At 46.3% G+C, this 20,264-nt stretch overlaps 2 protein-coding genes across 4 annotated transcripts in view; one reads left to right on the top strand and one right to left on the bottom strand.

Annotated features, from left to right (window-relative positions):
- rudhira (breast carcinoma-amplified sequence 3 protein rudhira) overlaps nucleotides 1–12,456 on the bottom strand; it is a 73,879-nt gene extending 61,423 nt beyond the window's left edge. For all 3 annotated transcript variants that reach the window (XM_075686109.1, XM_075686111.1, XM_075686108.1), the window contains exons 1-5: nucleotides 12,265–12,456; nucleotides 11,542–11,596; nucleotides 5,055–5,130; nucleotides 4,626–4,711; nucleotides 4,448–4,526 (exon numbers count right to left, since the gene is read on the bottom strand). In XM_075686109.1, coding sequence (XP_075542224.1) covers nucleotides 4,448–4,526; nucleotides 4,626–4,711; nucleotides 5,055–5,130; nucleotides 11,542–11,596; nucleotides 12,265–12,335 — 367 coding nt within the window. In that variant the 5' untranslated portion in view covers nucleotides 12,336–12,456. The remainder of the gene's footprint in view (nucleotides 1–4,447; nucleotides 4,527–4,625; nucleotides 4,712–5,054; nucleotides 5,131–11,541; nucleotides 11,597–12,264) is intronic.
- A 220-nt stretch (nucleotides 12,457–12,676) lies between these two features.
- Nucleotides 12,677–16,923, top strand: LOC142576149 (inhibitor of Bruton tyrosine kinase). Its single transcript, XM_075686112.1, has one exon. It carries the CDS (start codon nucleotides 13,150–13,152, stop codon nucleotides 16,693–16,695), a length of 3,546 nt encoding a protein of 1,181 aa, XP_075542227.1. The 5' UTR covers nucleotides 12,677–13,149; the 3' UTR covers nucleotides 16,696–16,923.
- Nucleotides 16,924–20,264: the final 3,341 nt, after the last annotated feature.

A 20,264-nucleotide genomic window follows, 5' to 3' on the forward strand; every position in this document is an offset into this window, starting at 1 on the left:
AAGTGACAGAAATACAAGACTGCCACTTAGCGCAGGAGTCGGCCTCTACAATCCACACAGCTGCACCTATTGTAGACGTTAATCCGACGTTAACGGCCGTTGAGCGGAACCGTCTGCTTGAGCTCATCAAGCAGTACCAGGGCTGTTTCTCCTCTGCGTCAAGAGTTGGTCAAACGCCACTTACGAAACACCGCATCATTACTGATGTCGACGCCAGACCCATCCGACAAAACCCTTATCGTGTGGCCCCAAAGGAACGCGAAGCAATACAAAAACAAGTGAAGACGATGCTAGAAGATGGCGTTATTCGACCATCTAATAGTCCGTGGGCATCACCTGTAGTTTTAGTGAAGAAGAAGGACGGTAGCCTGCGCTTCTGCGTCGACTATCGGAAGCTCAATCAGGTCACAAAGAAGGACGTTTATCCACTGCCGCGTATTGATGATTCCTTGGATAGGTTGCGAAACTCGTGCTACTTTTCCTCAATGGACTTGAAAAGCGGTTATTGGCAGATCGAAGTGGATGAGAGAGACCGTGAGAAAACAGCCTTTGTGACGCCTGACGGACTTTATGAATTTCAGGTACTTCCTTTCGGTTTGTGTTCGGCGCCAGCAACATTTCAGCGTCTAATGGACACTGTGCTCTCCGGACTCAAATGGCAAACATGCCTGGTGTACTTGGATGACGTGATTGTCTTTTCCGCAACGTTCGACGAACACTTACGAAGGCTGAAAACTGTTTTTGAAGCGATACGCTCTGCCGGTCTTACTTTGAAGCCTGAGAAGTGCCATTTTGGTTTTCATGAGCTCCAATTCCTCGGTCACGTCGTCAGTAGCCAAGGAGTCCGACCTGATCCGGATAAAATTGCCGCCGTCGCTAATTTCCCGATTCCATCAGACAAAAAAGCCGTGCGACGTTTTCTTGGACTCTGTGCATATTACCGGCGATTTATTGCGAATTTCTCGCGCATCGCGTGGCCGTTAACTCAGCTCACCCGAGAAGATATGCCTTTTACTTGGGGCGAAGACCAGCAGCGGGCATTCCACGAGCTCCGGCAACGCATGCAATCGCCTCCGGTATTAGCACACTTCGATGAGGAAGCCCCGACGATATTGCATACAGACGCTAGTAATGTCGGTCTAGGGGCGGTGCTAGTACAATGGCAGGGCGACAGCGAAAAGGTGATTGCTTACGCCAGTAGGACACTATCCCGAGCCGAAGCTAACTACTCCACCACTGAAAAAGAATGCCTCGCAATGGTATGGGCAGTTCTGAAATTTCGTCCGTATTTGTATGGTCGGTCTTTCACCGTCGTTAGTGACCACCATTCCCTCTGCTGGCTCATTAATTTGAAAGATCCTTCCGGCCGGCTCGCACGCTGGAGTCTTCGACTCCAAGAGTTCGACTTTGTTGTTACATACAAGTCGGGAAAACGGCACGCAGACGCTGACTGCCTTTCTCGGTCTCCTGTTGAGCCGGCAGCACAAGACGATGACGACACGGTTTTTCTGGCACTCGTGGATACTGCCGATCTTTCACGCCAGCAACGGGATGACATTGAATTGCTGCCGCTTATTGATTACCTCGAAGGACGAACCAACCGCGTGCCGAGGCTCTTTGCAAGAGGGGTGGCATCATACTGCTTGCGTCGCAACGTCCTCTACAAGAAGAACTTCTCGCCTAGCGGCAGCAACTACTTACTTGTTGTTCCATCACCGCTTCGACGTGAAATCTTACACGCCTGCCACAACGAGCCGACTGCTGGGCACTTGGGCTACACTCGCACATTGGCACGGATTCGGCAGAATTACTACTGGCCGAGACTTACTGCGGTCGTTAAACGTTACGTTCAGACATGTCTGGATTGCCAACGTCGTAAACCGCCATCCGTCAAACCAGCCGGCTTACTGCACCCTGTTGACGTACCGGCCACACCATTTGCACAAGTAGGCATGGACTTTCTGGGCCCCTTCCCCACGTCTACTACTGGTAATAGGTGGATAATCGTTGCCACGGATTATCTCACTAGATATGCCGAGTCACGTGCCCTGCAACGGGCAACAGCAGATGAAGCGGCACGATTTTTTCTGGAATCCATCGTTTTAAGGCATGGCGCTCCCGCAGTAGTCGTCACGGACAGAGGTACTGCGTTCATGGCCCAGTTTTTAGATATTGTTCTACGTCTAAGTGGTACCGCCCACCGGAAGACAACAGCGTATCACCCTCAAACGAACGGACTGACAGAACGACTCAATAGGACATTGGCTGATATGATAAGCATGTACGTAGATGTAGAGCATAGGAACTGGGACGAGGTTTTACCTTATGTCACCTTCGCGTACAATACCGCTCGTCAAGAGACCACTCGCAAGACGCCCTTCAGTCTCGTATACGGCCGTGAGGTTACAACTACATTAGACGCAATGCTCCCTCATGAATTTGACGACAACGAGACGGGTGCTGAAGAGATAACACACCGAGCAGAGGCAGCTAGGCAGCTTGCGCGTCTGCGAATCCACGAACAGCAGGACATTGACGCCAGACGCTACAATCTTCGGCACCAAGCCGTAACATACAACATCGGCGACAAAGTGTGGGTCTGGACACCTATTCGACAGCGTGGGCTCTCTGAAAAGCTCCTACGTAAATACTTCGGGCCCTACATAGTTCTCCGACGCATCAGTGACGTCAACTACGAAGTCGTTCCAGACAGCTCGCACTGTTCAAAGCGCCGACGGCATTTACCCGAGGTCGTTCACGTGCTGCGTATGAAGCCGTACTATGAGGACTGCCAAGACTGCGCAGTTCTTTACCGCTGCTTTCCAAGCCTCTATCATCGGGACGATGATCTTTTCTAAAGGGGGAGCAAATGACGCAACTATATTTGGCAGAACGATAATTCAGCGGGTATGCGCCAGTGGGGACGACGCTGAAGTAGCGCGGGTTTTTAGGTGAAGCGGGGGAAAACGAAGAAGACGTTGTTGTTGTTCCCTTGGACGACTGATAAAGTGCGTTTCTTGGCGGTGCTGCTACGCATACTCGTTGATCCTACGTCGTTACAATATATATATATATATATATATATATATATATATATATATATATATATATATATATATATATATATATATATACACAGTCGCTGACTGATATTTCGGACTCGAAAAATTCGGGCATGCTCAATTATTCGGTCTGCTTCTCGGCACCACCATTCTCCCCATAGACCATAATGTATAACAACTGCCGAAAGTTTGGACACCTTGCAACCTCTTGTCCGATTTTTCGGACACTCCTTGAGCCAAGTCGATCAAGAGCACCATGCACCGACTCTGATCGGTGCATGGTTCGACTTGCTGAGCGCCATTTCTGTTTTGAACGGAGCCTCCTTGCTGCCCCACGAAGTGGCGCTACTGCAAATCCCGGCTCATCATTCTCGTTTGTGCCTGGTCCGATGGAGTGGCTGCAGAAGTTCCGGTCTCAGCTTAGTAAGCTATGTCAAGACAATCCAGCAGCTGATTTGCTTCTTTCTTTGCGCACGACGCTGCGAGTAGGCCATGTTTTTCGTTTGAGCGGCTGGTGTCGGCGTGACGGCGTGGTGGTGTTTGCTTTGTGTGCTGTGTTGAGGGTGCGGTGATCCAACGCGGCATATGGAAACATCGCATCAAGTGTCTAGTGGCGCCTGCAGACTGTGCTGGGGAATGCTGGCATGCGGGTGCCGGAAGGTCTAGGATTTGTCGCCTTCTGATGTGCTCCCTACTGACGCCGAAAATGTTCTGCTGAGACCTGCGCAGCGGTTGCATTGCGATTCCGGACATCGTCTTGTTTGACAGTTTCACGGGTGCTGACGCTGCTGTACTGACATGCGCAGAACTCGACGACAGCGAGATCATTCGCCAGGTTTCTGCTGCACCGCTGGACGATGACTCCGAGTCGGAAGATCACGCATCATGCCGTCGCATGTGGAGCGTGTACAAGCAGTGACTGTGCTTTCAGCCGCCTATAGTGACCGTACGACCCTCTCCGAGATTCAGGCTTATCTGATTGCGCGTAAACGAAACAGTGTGCAACGGCGCATTCACGATTTCTTCAAGCCTACTGCCGAGCTCGATTAAATGCGCGGAAATAAAGGATTTCTTTTTTTTTTTAATCTGCTTTTTCGGACACCTTGTTATTCGGACATTTCCACAGTCTCCGTGATGTCCGAATAAACGGTCAGTGACTATATATATATATATATATATATATATATATATATATATATATATATATATATATATATATATATATATATATATATATATAAGCCATACATGAAAATGAAGCCTGGCAATGCTTTGATCAACCAAGCACCTAAATGTTGGAAGTCAATTGACCTAAAACCCAGAGTGAGCACTCAGTCACTGAACAAAAAGAAGGTTGTTTTCCATAAGTGCCATGCGAGACCTACTGTCTGGTGCTGGCAGAATGTTCAGTGCCCTCACAGGCCCCTGTCTCCAAGACAAAACTTCTTGAGCTTCACCACTGGCCTGCGAGAGATCAAAAATTGACAGTGTTGCCTCAAACAAAAGTTGCCTCAGACAATCTGACATTTACTACATTTCCGAGACATGCTGCTTGGTACTCACCGAAACAGACCAAACTTGGACTCCATTTACATAACCAACGACAAGTAGCAGTGGGGGTGCTGTTCCATTGTAATCTCTGCTGCCATCTGTGCAGGCAACAAGAATCAATGCGTGTCACGTCAGCCATTTCGTAAATAAATGTATGACAACTACTTCATCAGCCGGTAGTCATTATTTCAAGTACGCATTACCAAGACAGACAAACAGGAAAGAGAGGTAGTCTGCGGCTAGCATGCTCATGCATACTTCGTTTTTAAGTGTATAACCCAAACCAATTACTTGTTACCATTGTACGTGTGAAGTAGCATTGCAAATTATGTACACAAATGTTTTGCTCAATTGAGGCTTCACCATAATGCACTCAAATAGCAGTGAGGCAGAACTAAAGACAAAAGTTCAGACAAAATATCAAGCAGCAGCTAGGCTTACCATTCACTTCTGTGTATGCAAACTGTACCCACTGAATCGTTTCTTTTTCTTCTGCTTTTGAAGTTTGGGTGTAAGCCTGGAACAAATGAACGAGTTTCAATATAAAGTAAGAAAATTCAAATCACAAAAGCAGTAAATACTTCTTAAACTTTAACCTAACAAAGCATTGCCATAGGCCATTGCAGCTTCTAATGTGATGCAGTAGGTTGGGGGCCAGCGCGGGTAAGAGTTTAGGATAGAAATAAGCCAGAGGGCTTTTCTTCTTATTAAATTTTATTAAAATGTTTGCTTCTACCTTTCAGGTGTGAATGAATTTGGTAGGCCAAAATCTTGATTTCAGCACTTTTCGTGCACACTCGGCATCATTAACAACAGACACAGAAAAATAAACAAAACAATTTAATTTTTTTTCCAAACAAATTCAGTTGCACTTACGAGTATGGACACTGCAAACAATTAAGAAATCCAGGAATGAAACAGGACCATTTCACTCGCACTGTACTCAGAAATCCCTCAGCCAGTGAATAAAGCAGTTTCACACAAACAGTTAAAAGTCAAAAGTAATGAAAGGACAGAACCTACTGCATGACCGCATACCACCAGCAAACAACCAGATGTCCTTTTCTAGTGTCTTTTCTTTTTCTTTCTAAAGCATGTCGCACACCTTAGCAAACCACAGGCCTTAATCAGAAGTGCTTTGCGGTGCATGCAATGCATTTTAGATATTATTTTTGTCATTAACAATTGCGATTCTAAGATTTTCTTACGCCCTTGTAGGTTGGTTGCCCTGCGAAGCTCTCCACGCTCCCGCAGAAACTTTAGTACAGAAAATACATTCCTAGCTCAAGTGCAGAACACTCGGTGCAAAACCTACTGAGGTATCAATATACAGGTGGGTCCACTGCTAGAGAGAACACGCAAGCGCATGGCTGATGCGTCGTGTAGCGCCATGTACAATTAGCGGCAAAAATAAGTGCATGCGCAAAACGACGCAGGGGTGGCGCATGGCCTGCGTCGTCTGCTACCGAATCACTTCGTCGTTTTGCTCACACGCGGCCGCCTAGCCATGAAATTATACATCAGGAGCCCCTTGCTTATGGAGAAATAATTTTGTGCACTGCCATCCATGAGAAGTAGAAAGCACACAAGTACACTCACTTCTTCTACAGTGTCGTGGGATACAAATAGGCAGCTGAAATATTTTACGGAGACGGCATTTTTGGACATGCCATATATAGTCACTGTGCTTCGTGTCGCACGAGCATTCCGCAGACAGAATCCTATTCCCAACAACGTCTTCAACTGCAACTTGTTCTGTCTCTATTTGCTTATATACCGTATTTATTTGAATATAAGGTGACGTTTTTTTTTTCCAGAATCTTTAGCCTCGAAGTCAGCCCCCGCCATATCCGCAAATATTGCCCATAGGTGTGGCTTCGTGGCAGCGCGAATTAACCTTACAGTGTGGCTTTGCTGCAGTGCGCACCACGATGCCGTGAGGCCACACTATAAGGCAACATTTTATTCTCTTGTTTCCTCCAACTGGCACTCTCGCCTTATAATCGAATAAATACGTTATGCTAGTGCCACTCCCTCACTGGCATTTTGGAAGAGCGGTACCTTCAAATGATTATGGTTGTGTGTGTGCAGGCGTGTTTACATTTCTGATTCACCAATGGTAATGAAGTGCAGTAATGTGGAAAGTTGGTCGAGTTGGTGATTATCATCATGGTAGCTTTGCATGGTATCGTCCAGCAAATCGATAGACTGAGCGCGACGTATCAAGACATCATCACTGAAACAAGCCGTGCACAACAGTGCTGAAAACAAACTGTAGTGTGACCTGTGCTCTTTGGTTGAGTCATGTGCCACGTTCCATCCATGAAATGTGGCTTTGTCAGTCGTGGGATAATGTCCGAACATGAAGCTTCCACCAGAAAAACAAAGCTTGACTGAAAGCTCGATCATTTAGATTCTCTTGGCAACCAGATTGCTGGAAAGAGAGGCATAACTTCTCTTCTTTAAAACCACAGCTCAAGATGTGCTGTCATCCAGCCAACCAGGCGCAGGCCACATGTAGGCAATGCAGAGGGGTGGTTCGGTAGCAGACGATGCGTGGCTTGCGTTTGGTTTTTGCCGCTTCTTGTACACGGCACTGCAGGAGCATGAGCCATGCACTCACGTGTTCTCTTTAGCAGTAGACCCATCTATACCTTCCGGCCTTTTTTCCCCCTCTTTTATGTCCTATTCTAGAAAATTTGGTGCTGTTGTTTAGCACTGGGTACTTCTTCAGTATTAGGTTGCAGTTAGGGTTCTCTTGAAGGGCCACCACTATGAGCATTGTGCAAGGCAGCCAGTGATGGTACTGTTGTGACTGGGAGTCCAACGACGTGGGATCCTCTTTCCTCGTGGAGGGGTAAGTGAACATGAGGCTGGGTCCGATATTCAGGACGTTTGACAAACACGTATATATTTACATATGTACAAGAAAATGCAAAGTAATACAGAAAAGTTGATGAAGTGGTAGTCGCCGATCACTCCCGCCGTCAGTTGCACCTTTTATGCCTTGCATGATCACCGTTCAGTCCCTTCCCCCAATCTGGTGTCAGCAGACCAATAACATCAGGTCCCACCAATCCAGAGGTAGGTTGCCCTTTCCACTGACTCCGATCGTTTTCAGGTGATGGCCGTGTCATCGCATGGACCGTGTCTCCGGCTTGGACATGTCAAATTGTGCGGCTGACAGGTGATGGCTGTGTCATTGCACTGACTGTGTCTCCAGCTGGTACGTGCCAATTTCTGAGGCTGACAAGTGATGGCCGTATCAAGCTAATTGCTCAAACCTCTCCTGAACGAGGTACTCCCACGCCGGTCATAAATCACCCGTGTCGAGAACCATTTGGACGAGGCCGTCAGCCCGTTTCCCATAATCATGAGAGCTGTGACCGAAGGGTGTCACGGGGCGAATGGCCGATCACAACAGTACACAGTCCAAAGCATAGGGAGCTATCCGAGATGAGATGGGCAACCAGTGCCGAAATTGTGCACACCAAAAGCAGTGCCGTGACACACGGTTTGGTGAGCAACAGATGAAACAGTTCTCAGTAGCACATGCTGCGATTTCGGGCACATGTGTCCAGTGTCTCAACTAACTAAATTGTTATGTCTTCTTTCCTTTTTCTTTCAGGGGGGGGGGGGGGTTCTTTCCTTTGTTTTTCCGATACAATTATTCTGCCAATATGAATGACACATTCAACAATTTTTGCAGTTTGGATGCATTAAACAAAGAAATGTTAGCGAACAACGCAGCCTACTGCCATCGCCAAGCATCATTGGGATAAAGAAATGAACAGCTAACCGCTGTCAAAATGCCCATCAGCCCATAGGAGCGCTTCCTGTGCACACGAGACAGTAGCAAGCAAGTGCAATGCCAGTTCTTTCACTTTTCGCTTGCTTCTTTTACTTTTAGTTTTGCACAGCGACAGACAATGGCTATGATGGTACCAAGATGACAGCGGTATGTCAAAAGAAGGCTACGTGACTCACGGTGCCACTTCCCTAAATCCTATTTTGACCCTATTTTTCTCAACAGCACACTAAAAAAATGCAATTTTCTCCACTTCTATTTCTGATTTCTTTCTACTATTTCTCCACGTAACAAAGGAACACCTGGGAATCATGACAAAAATATCATAGAAGAATTGCAAACACTGACCACATCCATCACACTAGTTGCCGAGTCCCCCCAAAAGGGGTGGGCAGTTAACTGGTGTCGTGGGCAGCATTTACATTGCCACTCACCCTGGTTATAACACTGAATACATTGTAGCCGCACACTCAAAATGCTATAGTGCTTCCTGACTAGGGCAGGCTCCCCACAGCATTCATCTTTTGCTTTTTGGATATCAGTACAAAAGGGAGTCTTTGGACTACAGTTATTAAGAGTCTGCAGAGCTCTGAAAGACAGCCAAGTTTAAGAGATGTTAAATAGTTCCACTGTATGCGCAGCAGCGCATGAAAGCATTGCATGCATTTGAAAGCAACTATTCTCTTAGTTGCTTGCTGCCTGCAAGGTAAAGCCCCTTTTTTACACGGAAGCCATAGATGTCTCATTCTACACAGTGCTTCACCTTTCATCTGAAAGCTGCACCATGCTAAACTCTACGTGCAAATTGATTTCTGTTGTCGCACTGCAAGCTTACTGCAGCAAAACATACTCTGTGCCAAAGGCAAGACGAAAAATATAAATAAATAAAAGACAAAAAGACAACAAGAATAAGACGCTACGAGGCTAAGTCTATTCCAACTTGCATGTTCTTCAACGCACTGATTACACCTTCAAGGTGGAGTAGAAGCTGGCCCTGAGTCTCAATCTAAACGATGACAATATCTCAAAGCAAGCCAATGGCTAGCAGAGATGCCGCATGGGTAGGGGGGTGGGCTCTAGATGAATTTTGAGCCCCTGCAGTTCCTTAATGTGCACCTAAACATAAGTAACAGAAGCCTTTTCTCCTTTCCACCCCCATTGGAAAGTGGCTACTACGGCTGGGAATCAAAGCCCCAACATTGTGTTCAACAGTAAAATTCCACAGCTACTGAGCCAAGTCAACAGGTCCGAGTCTCTGCCTGGGACAATGGTTTTCCTGACAAGGCCAAGCAATAACTCTGGATTATTCATGGCTTTCATGGCTTATTCATGGCTTATTCATGGCATTCGTGTGCGACGGCTTCGAGCGATGAAATGGGCTGTGGCTTGAACAGATCACTCGGTTCTGGAAATCTAGAATGCGTCACTCGTCGCCCGGAAGTGCTGAGTGACTAGCCAATAGTGCGAAGCTGGAACTGGATGTACATGACTCAAATACTATCGAATGTCATGCAGAAGGAGCAAACGACTGAACTTTTATACGTGCAAGAATAAGGAGCTACAGCAACACCTTCAGAAATATTTTCTGCTGCTTTTTAGAGTAAGATATATGAACTTAAATTAATAAAGCACACGTCACGCTAGTTTCGACATGTATTTGCTGCCTTCATACCGGCAACACCGGGGAGAGGTCACTAAAAATCGTTGCTCCCATGGGGTACGACATGTATGCGACAAGCGAACTCAACAGCCATCTCCATGGCATCACTGTCACGTGCAAGATCGCTTGCATGAGGTTTATACTTTAATAAAAGCTGGAACAGTCCTTAAATATACAGAACTGCTGGCAAATTTAATTACCGTACATAATGGCTCAACTATATTAGCATTTAGCTGGGACTTCATGTGTAGTGTAATGTGGCCTAATGCTACAGGCAAGAACAGAACACTTGCAAAACACAGCATCATACTGACCAATTTTCTGTTCTTAAGCATGGTGTCATTTTGCTGTGTGATCAGCCTCGCCAACGGTTTTAAGTCCTAGATTGTGTGTGCAATGCACAATTCCAGGTTTCTTCTTACTCCTTAGTGCATTACAAGACACGCAATATTACAGCAATTTCTGAATAATTGGAGATGAAAACTAGCATGCAATGGCTATAGGTGTCCGAAATATGCATGGTTGAATGCACTGATATACAAAGAATATATTTCTACAGAAGTACAAGTGACATCTACCTGACCTCCCCCCCCCAATGAGGTAGTACAGTAAAGGAGATATCTCGTGTATTCTGTAAGCGCTCATCTTTGGTAAAAGAAGTTTGTTATGAAAGAAGCTTCTACTGATGTTTGTGTAATTATTTCTTTCAATGAAGAATATTTGTAGAAGCTGCCCCCTCCCTCTAACTTCGAAAAACCCCATGTGCGCCTGTATACATGCATGTTAAATATAGGAACCAGGGCACACACAGCTGATAAACAAGGCGACCCGTTTACTGATAACGAGTTTTTTTTATCAGTAGAATGAATGTCTCTATCGTCATGCCACGGCTTCTCTTCCTTAAAAAAAAAGGAAACACCATGTACTTTGGCCACAACGATGCAAGTGAACAATATCCATGCAATTTCCAGGAATGCAAGTGAGCTTGCACAATTTAATGTGAACTTTTTTTTTTTGCAATGAACACTTGCTTCAACTTTATTTATATGCAACATGTCATCATCATCATCATCATATGCAACATGTAATTTTCTTTAAAAGCCCACGCTTTGTGCAAGCGAAATTTTTTTGTTTAGCGCGTAAACTAGCATGTGCTTGTACCACCAGAACCAATTGTGCAAGGGAAAAAAAAGGAGACACAAGTACCAAGAACATGGTGCTGCATTTAGGTGCACCAAAAGTTTTAATGTGATGTGGCAGTGCAATGTGCGCATAATGTAAAAAATAATAAAGAAAAACTAAAGCCTGCCGCAACGCCACACGGCGATGAGCACCGCGGAGCCAAGTTCTGTCACAATGCCTTCGGGCATGTCGCAATGCACTTTTTTGTTGTTTTTTTTTTCTGCTTACCACGCTCCGTTCACGTGTTTAAAACGAGACATTTTGTCGAGCTCACTTACTTGAGGAATGACTTCATTGATCAGATCAACAACACTGCCCATGTAAGACTTGTCACTGAAAGGAAAATCGACACGCATTATTTAAATCAGCTGGCACTCGTGCAAGCGAGCTGTGTTACTAGGGGTGACTAAGCGGACTACAACGCGGCGACGCAACAATGCGCTTTCGTTGGGAATTTTATTGGCCAAAAACGAGCATTCTCGCCGAATAGGCCGCGTTACAGCGAAGCTGGGGGCTAACGGTCAACCGTAGGAAACTCGTCTGTCGTCAGGGCGCAGACGATGCATGCAAACGAAGGTCAAGCTCTCGTTTGAATGGCACCCCGGAAACAACGGAAAGCGAGAGTTGTTTCGAGGCGTGCGCATGCACGGAACTCGGTTCGCGACTATTCGTGAGTTGTTCTGCGTCGCGTTGCCACCGAGAAAGCAGCGAAGCCCGTAATTAACCCGACCAGTGATTCGTACTTTTATTAGGGTTAGGCATTACCGGATGTTGCATAAAAGGTGAGCAGACAAAAGTGAGCTGTTCGAGAGCAGCGTGGTTACGGAAAAACGAGGCGCCAGGCGACCCATTCGGCCACGCACGGGCGCCATCGGGTCGAGAAATGTCTTTCGAGAGTGGAGGTTCAATTTGAGTCGGACGAGTACTCGAGCACGACAGCGCGATTTCAGTGTCAAGATCGGGTACTGCGTATTTTGGTGTATTGTTCTTCGAGCACCTACTTGATCACGGCTTGTGGTCGCACCACCAGGCCAGATGGCTTGACACCTCGCCTGTGAGACTCCGCTGCCATGTCGCAGGCAAATGAGATCCAATTTTGGCATACGACTGGCTAGTTGTTCGCACAAAATCAGAAGAAATATCAAATGACCGTCCGCGCAGATGTCTCCATCTTGTTTACAAACATCAGCTGAAGCCTGACGTCACACAAGCCTTATCCCCCGACTATGCCCCGACCGTGAAGTAGACATGAAAGAACGCGTTTAGCAACAACTATGAAAAGCACAATGAGTAGCTAAAAAATTTCAAAGATTGTAAATTTTATATTTGTACAGTTATATTGTTACAGAATTAGTTCAAATGTAGCTATAATTTTGGAAGTATTATATAATGATGTGACATACAGCGCCACAAAGACTTATCGGGATTATCAGGACCTATGTTTGCATGAGCATCTTGCGATCTGCTGAAAGTGAAGTGGCTTACAGTTTGCATTGTAGTTTAGCTTCTGTTTTCGCCGTCCCTGTCGTAGAAAGTAAAACCTGTGACTGTTGCATGCTGAAGCTTTTGAGATAACCGCTATGTCTGCGTTCGTTGGTGCGATGCCTGCTCCTGCCTGCCAGCAGCTGTCTTCTTTCCTGTTCGTCGACTCGGTCAAACGTCTCAGCATGGAATAGCCACGTAGAGTCCAACAATTATGGGTGCCGTGCGCGGTGGGGGGGCCATGTAGGACGGTATGGAACTCTGGTGTGCGTGTGTCACCGCCGCTCGCCTGCATAAAGCCCCCCCTCGTCCACCGTCCGTCAGCCGACCAACAGTTGCGCAGTGACGTGGTGCTGCCTGCCATACAGGCGTATACCTCGCATCGCGTAGAAAAGAAACAAACCATGGATAGCGCCTGTCTGCAGCACACACCCGACTGCACTCCGAGGTGCAAGTCATCGGCGCATGCCGATCTTGTCCTCTCCTCCATCACCAAGGGGACAGTGCCGGAGATACAGACATACTGTCGCTACCTCTGCCACAACTTCTGGTGCGTCAGCGATTCGATCGGTCGAACGGCGCTCCACGTAGCCGCATCGTTGGGCAAGGTTGAACTCGTCAGATGGCTACTCGAGCAGTGTCACGCCGATGTGGACGCTCGCGACCGCGAGTCCGGCTGGACTGCCCTGCACAGGGCCGTTTTCTACGGACAGCTTCACTGCGCCAAGGTTCTGCTCCAGCACGGCGCGAGCATCACGACGTCCGACTACGAAGGTCTGACACCCGTGGACCTAGCGGTTCGCGACAGAATGCCGTACATAGAGTACACTCCGTCGGACCCCTGCGAAGTGTACGTCTGGGGCTCCAACAAGAACTTCACACTAGGTCTCGCCACCGAGCAGTCGCCCAAGGACCCCGAAGTTCTGGAGTCGTTTCGGCGAGACGGCATCTCCGTCCAGAAGGTCAAGATGCAAAAGTTCCACTCTGTTTTCCTAACGAACGCCGGCGACGTGTACGTATGCGGACATGGTCTCGGTGGTCGGCTTGGGCTGAACTCCGAGAAAACGACGTTGAGCGTGACGCAACTCCCGCTTTCCAAGGTGAACAAAGGAAAGTGCGTGGACATAGCATCAGGACAAGACCACACTGTCATGCTAATGGAAGATGGACAAGTCCTGACATGTGGTTTAAACACCTACCACCAGCTGGGCCTCATTCCACCGCCCCCGCAAGTGCTGTCTCCGAGGCCTATTTCAATGAAATTCCTCAAGGAAAAAAAGGTGGTTGGAGTCTGTGCAGCAAAATACCACACTGTCATCTACACGGAAGATGGAGTGTACACGTTTGGCCTGAATGCTGGGCAGCTTGGTCATCCAAAAGGAGACAGACTGCAGACCGTTCCGAGGCAAATCTCCATGCTAAGCCATCCTGACATAAGATTCAGCCATGTTGTGTCTTCTGATGGTGCTGTCGTCTGCGCAACAGTGAAAGGTGACATATATGTTTGCCAGGAGTACAAGTGCCGCAAAATAGCATCTAAGCAACTCGAAATCAAACAGCTGAGTGTTGTTGGCGGTCAGATCGATGATTCTGGTGACACTGTTAGTGGCAGCGGGGACGGAGAGAAGCAAGCACTTAAGGTGGCAATGCTAACCAAATCTGGAAAGCTATACCTGTGGCAATCTTCAAACCTCACACTCACTCGCTGTCTCTTTAACACCCATCTGCAGCCCAAAATTGTGGACATTTGCCTCAGCACCAGAAACATAGCTCTTGTCTCAAAGGATGGCGAAGGTTACTTGGGAACTCTGGCCCCAAAGAAGGAGGTAAAGAAGATCTCTGAAAGTAGTCCTCAGCCAAGAAAGACAGCTTTGCCATCCTCTAATGCTTGTAGCCTGGTCAAACTCTTGGAGTGGAAAGAGTGCGAGCATATCAGTTTGAAAAGGCTTCACTCTGTTAACAGGGCAACAAGAATCACCTGCAGTTGTGCTGGAGAGAGCTTTGCTGTGCTTCAGAGTAATCCCAAGGTGGGCCTCTTGTACGAACCCAGCGTCAAGCACTCGGAATTGCAGAGCCACATGATGCAGCTGTTGGAGTCGGGCGACTGTGGAGATGCTGTGCACGACATTGTTGTCAAGGTAAAGGGCAACTCCTACCCCCTGCACCGCTACATTTTGGCATCTCGCAGCGAGTACTTCCAGAAAGTTATAAATGAGATAGAGCCATCAGGTGTTCATGTCATTGACAACATAACTGTAAAGGCATTTGAAGAGGTTCTCTGCTTTATCTACACAAACAGCTGCAACATCCTTGAGAGTGAGAGTGCACGCGTTATTGTAGGGTTGTCAAATAAGTACAGTCTGGGAAAGAGGATCACGACTGCATTTTTGAAAGAGGTTCACGACGCCTCCAAAAAGCTTGGAGTTCATTCCCTCAAAGACTGCCTCAGCAAAGCAAGCATTAAAAACAATGCTGTGGTTCTTGGAACTGTACCACCAATGACCAAGTACCGCTTCTTCAGGAACAAGTTCGATACCTTCTGGGATGTTACCCTGGTGTCTAGCGACAGCGTGAGTTTTCCATGCCACCGGTGCATTCTTGTGGCCAGGTTGGAGTATTTCAACAGCATGCTGTCTTTTGGCTGGGCGGAGTACTCAAGCAGCCAGTTGTCCCTACCCATAACTTCGAAAGTTCTGGATGCCATCCTGGAATTCTTGTACACGGATGATGTTCCTAAGTTGAAGCACTCCAGGGACATTGAGTTTCTTTGTCAGGTTCTTGTAAGTGCGGACCAGCTGTTGGCGACACGACTGAGGCAGATCTGTGAGGCCACCCTTGGGGACATGATGACACTGAAAAATGTTTCAGACCTACTGGAAGTGGCTTGTATGTACAATGCAGACCAGCTGAAAACACTGTGTGTGCAGTTTATGTGCATCAACATTCCTGCCATTCTGGAATGTTCCCTGGACTCTCTCAGTGATGACGCTGCCACTGACCTCGCGTCCTGCTACAAGGAAATGGTGCCAGCCATGTCAAGACGTGTCGTAACACCTTACATGAGTGACCCCAGCAAGGAAGACATTGAGAAGGTCCAGGAAGATTATGGGGCACTGTTTGATCACGCTGAATTTGTGGTCACTAACACCCCTGATACAAAAAGCAAAGCTAGACGGAAGAGTGCCCCAAGGAAAATTTCTGAATCTTCTGCACTAAGTGTAGTCTCCACTTCCCCAGCAAAACCCGTGGAAGAGCCCCGTGTTTCCAGCTTTGGCGATTTTGCTAAGCAGAGCAGTGGCTCCGCCACCAGGCCAGTTGTCCTGCCGAAACCATGTCAGCCATCAGCAACAGTGGAGGTTACTCCTACTAAGGGTCCGGAGCGAAAAGTAAGAACGCTCTCCGAAGGTGCTACCTCTCCGCCAGCAGTGTCAGCCTTCACATTTCCGAGCCTCGGCGAAGTCATGGCTGACAAGAAAGGGCGCAAGTCACCAACGGAGAGCAAGCATGTCGAGGCTGTGCGGCCAATGGTAAAGCTGTCGCAAAAGCAGCGAAAACAAATGAAGGGCAGCACACCTGTGAACATACTTGCACCCAAGACGCCACCACCATCCAACTGTCCATGGTTTCAGAATGCGTCGCAGACAGCTCAGGCTTCATCCCCTCCCACTGTGGGAACTAATGAAGCAGCTGCACACAGCACTTTCCCTTCTCCATCTTCACCTCCTGCCGAGGTGCCCAGAATGATAGACATACTTAGGTTTGAAGAACAAAAGGTACAGAACCTTGAGAAGGTGAAGCCAAAAGCGCTTCACATTATAAACATGGAAGACAAAGCAATCGAAGAGTTGCTGAAGCTTTACAATGCTGAAGACAACGCAGAGGAAAGGATAACGGCTTGCAGGGTCCTGCCAGATGCATATGCTGCCCCTGTATGGAGGAAGAAATATTGACTTGCAAGCAGAGGAGGCTTTGTCAAGAACATAAAGAGACTTGTCTAAACTAGAAAGTGAGCTTGGATGCACATCTGCTTTCTTTATTTCTCTCATGAAGTGCAGTGTCGAGCCTTCGCAGGCAGCCTTGCAGCCACCTACGGTTTTTAAATCTTCAATGAAGTTCATCTAGGCATTAATTATTATTCCTTGCACTGTTTTGTTGATAAAGTTTTATGTAACACCATTCCTTTGTGTTTTTGTGTCGTAATTTGAATCGGGCATAAATGTGCTGAAGAAAAGTGTAGTAAGGAGGAAAGAAATATTGGAAGGCCATAAGCCTGTCTTACAGGGTAGCTTTCTTGTGTTGCTGTCAAATGTATTTGAGCAGCAGGTGCCTGTCATCCAAATAAGTTAATTTTCTTGTGATCCATAGAATACATTGTACATCACTAAAAAATTCTAAATTTGATTTTAGGAATGCTTTAGATAGCTTTGTTTCAATTGTAATCATTGACTGATAGCATTGTTTATATTGAAATGGTTTGCTTGTGAAACGGCTTCCAACTGACACATCTGGGGAGCACTTTTAAATCCGGTTTTATTGATTGCTTCAAAGTGACAGTGTTAATGTGCTGATAGTGCCTGTTTGTTTTGTCAATATAGCTTAGTGTGTTCACTGTTAAGTCATTTGACTCCTCGTAGCAACATCCAGTTTATCATATTCCTGAAGTTTCAAATACAGACTGATATATTCTAAGTCTGGAAAGTATTTATTCCTGTGCCTCATTTCTTAGCATGCAATTCCAAAGTACAAGAGGGGTGAAGCTCATGAGATTACCTGATGTTTTCTTTGCATTACAGTTGAAACTAGATTTAACAGAGTCATGACCATGCTCGAATTATTTCATTGAATTAGGAAGGTAATAAAACCGAGAAAGGAATTTTTTGTTCCTTTGAAATATAAAATTGTAACGTAGCAACATGCAAAGGCTACCGTGGCATTGTATTTGCCACTAATTCAGCCACCTGTCGCATAAACCATGAAGTAACGAAAGCAACCACCGCCGCCCCTACCAAGGCGGTGTCGAGTCGCCTGTTCCGTGCATGGGCGCAACGTGCAGCCTCGTCAAAATAGAGCTAGGGATGTGACCATGGCACCTAGATGTTTTAATGCAATAGCTTTAAAGCACACACTCGAACAAGAACCTGTCTGTGTCAAAATAAGAAAAAAATTGCCGCTTTTTTTACTAATTTATTTCAGGAGAAACTTTGTTAAATTGAGTTTGGCCAAGTTTGTTTTGTTAATTCAGGTAGATAACATTGAACCCTATGGGTACCTGCCGGGAATGTAAATTTCTTCGTTAGATTGGGAAATTCGTAAAATCTGGTTTCGTTAGATCGAGTTTTAACTATATTTCGCTTAACCACTGAACTACAAAACCCGAGCGGTACTCATCCTAGCTGTTTGTACAGACTTCACCATGGACACGCCGTGCTTGTCCATGCTACAGTTGCTTCTGCTTTGTTTGCGGGAAACAAGTTACTCTTGTCAAGTCGGTTTGCGTTGTACATATGAGTTTCGGTAGTTGAACATATTCTTCAATATTTTCAATTCTTTTCATAATTATCTCTTACAATTATTACATTCAAATTTTGCACATGCTCCGAGGGAGAGTCTCCATCTCAGGTTATTGACTGATATTTTGGGTTGTTGAGACATACTGCACTATAATGCACTCTGCAATTAGGGATGTAATGCACAATAATTTACTGGTAAAGAAAAATGGCAAATTAAGTATGCTTTCTTACGAAAGAATTGGGGATGTTAAATGATTAAGTGCAAACAAATTTTAATTAGTTTTACACTTTAGTACTTGTACTGTCCTCTTTCAAACACTTTCAAATATATTTGCCACTGACATGCACTCATTGCACCACTCTTTGAGTGATACGTATTCGCAAATGCTTTCTATAAGATGTAAATGCATACTTGTTGACTGTACTTTCAAATGTAAAGGCAGTTGTAATGGCTTACTGTACTTCTGATAACAGCACATGATACTGGGTTGTACACACAGTAAGAAAAAAAACTTTTTCATGGAGTTTTAACAGCATGTACGAAGCATGCGCAATAGGAAAAAGAACTCGTTCATAGAATTTTAGTATAGTGTGTACAAAGGGAGTATTTCAAGGCCGTTGGTGACGCCAGGTTACGGGGTAGGTATGGTATACCTTCCTTTCGAAAAAGATAATGGCACAAAATCAGGTTCGTTGAGCAAAGCAAGGTGTAGTCTTCAGCCAGGCCTAAAGGTCTAAGGTGTGCGAGCAGTCTCGAGGTCCATGTGTTGTAGGTTGTAGCTGAGACTCCTGTGCATGGCCAACTGGATGATCTCGCTTAACATGGCGGTTACCCAGGGAGCCGCCACATGCCACATAGGTGGGAGACTCGTCGGTACCTCTGTTTTGTCTGCGCAGTGCTACCATTGCATAGACATCTGTTCCGTGGGCTTACAGCAGCGTGCACGTGCCTCCGAAGAGAACGGTGCACAAGCCTATCTGAGGAAAGAGCGGGGGCAGATGATAGCCCAGATGATAACCCTTCATAAGTTGAACACTCACTAATAGTCATGATGAGTACAGTAATTAGTTTTAAGTATGTACTGTCACTAGTGGAATAGATACAGAAGTATGCAATGCATTTGTATCACACAATATGAGTGTGATGTTCGGGCAAAGAAGAAGACTGAAGAGACAAGAACAGGAGAGGGAAGAAGAGAAAGAAGTGGTCACGATGGATCCCTGTAAATAAATGAGTGTATTTTAACTCGTACTTTATATTTGACGCAGCCGACCACTAGCTTGAAGTAACATTGGTAAGAAGAACAGGTGGGCAGGCGACCGTGTGAAGACCTACCAGCTTGATGGCAAAGACCCAGTGCTTCTTCAGGAATCGGCGACTTCATCGGAACTGCTTTGCATCATCACTGAGAACAGTCAACTGAACGAAGCGGCCCTCATTGAGAAAGGTGGGGTACGAATCGATGCTTCTGTGTCTGAATTTGAGGTTATGTTTCTGGGACATTCGAGGATAGATTCCAAAAACGAGACTGAGCAGACGAATAACGCCTTGTTGTAAGTGCTGTTGCAGCAGCAGACCACGCAGTATGAGCAACAGCGACCGATTCTCAAAGCAGTTTGAGACTCACTAAGAGCACAGAAACCACATCAAGAAGAGTTTAAGCCTTGATGGGGTGTCCGATGCCGCCAACTTGTGGCTCAGATTTTATGAATACGCATGTGCGCAAAACCACTGGACGTCATTGGACGACAATGTCTGTAACAAGCGCTGTTTTTTATCTGGTAATGCCAGAAAATGGTGGGACAAGCGAATTGCAAGTCAATGCCATGATTCATGGCACAAGTAGAAAGGTAGTTTTGTTTCTGCTTTTGAGCGAAATCTGGTTGACAGATGGCACGACGCAATAGCTTTCAGACACAGAGAAGGGACAGTCATGGATTATTTTTTTGAGAAGAGGCGTTTACTCTACATTGCCGACCCTAATCTACCAGACTCTGCAATCCTTCCG

The sequence above is a fragment of the Dermacentor variabilis genome, chromosome 3 (assembly GCF_050947875.1).
Source record: "Dermacentor variabilis isolate Ectoservices chromosome 3, ASM5094787v1, whole genome shotgun sequence".
NCBI lineage: Eukaryota > Metazoa > Arthropoda > Arachnida > Ixodida > Ixodidae > Dermacentor > Dermacentor variabilis.

What these genes read in the sequence shown, in the direction of transcription:
- LOC142576149 (XM_075686112.1), top strand. Translation starts at nt 13,150, where the DNA reads ATGGATAGCGCCTGTCTGCAGCACACACCCGACTGCACTCCGAGGTGC.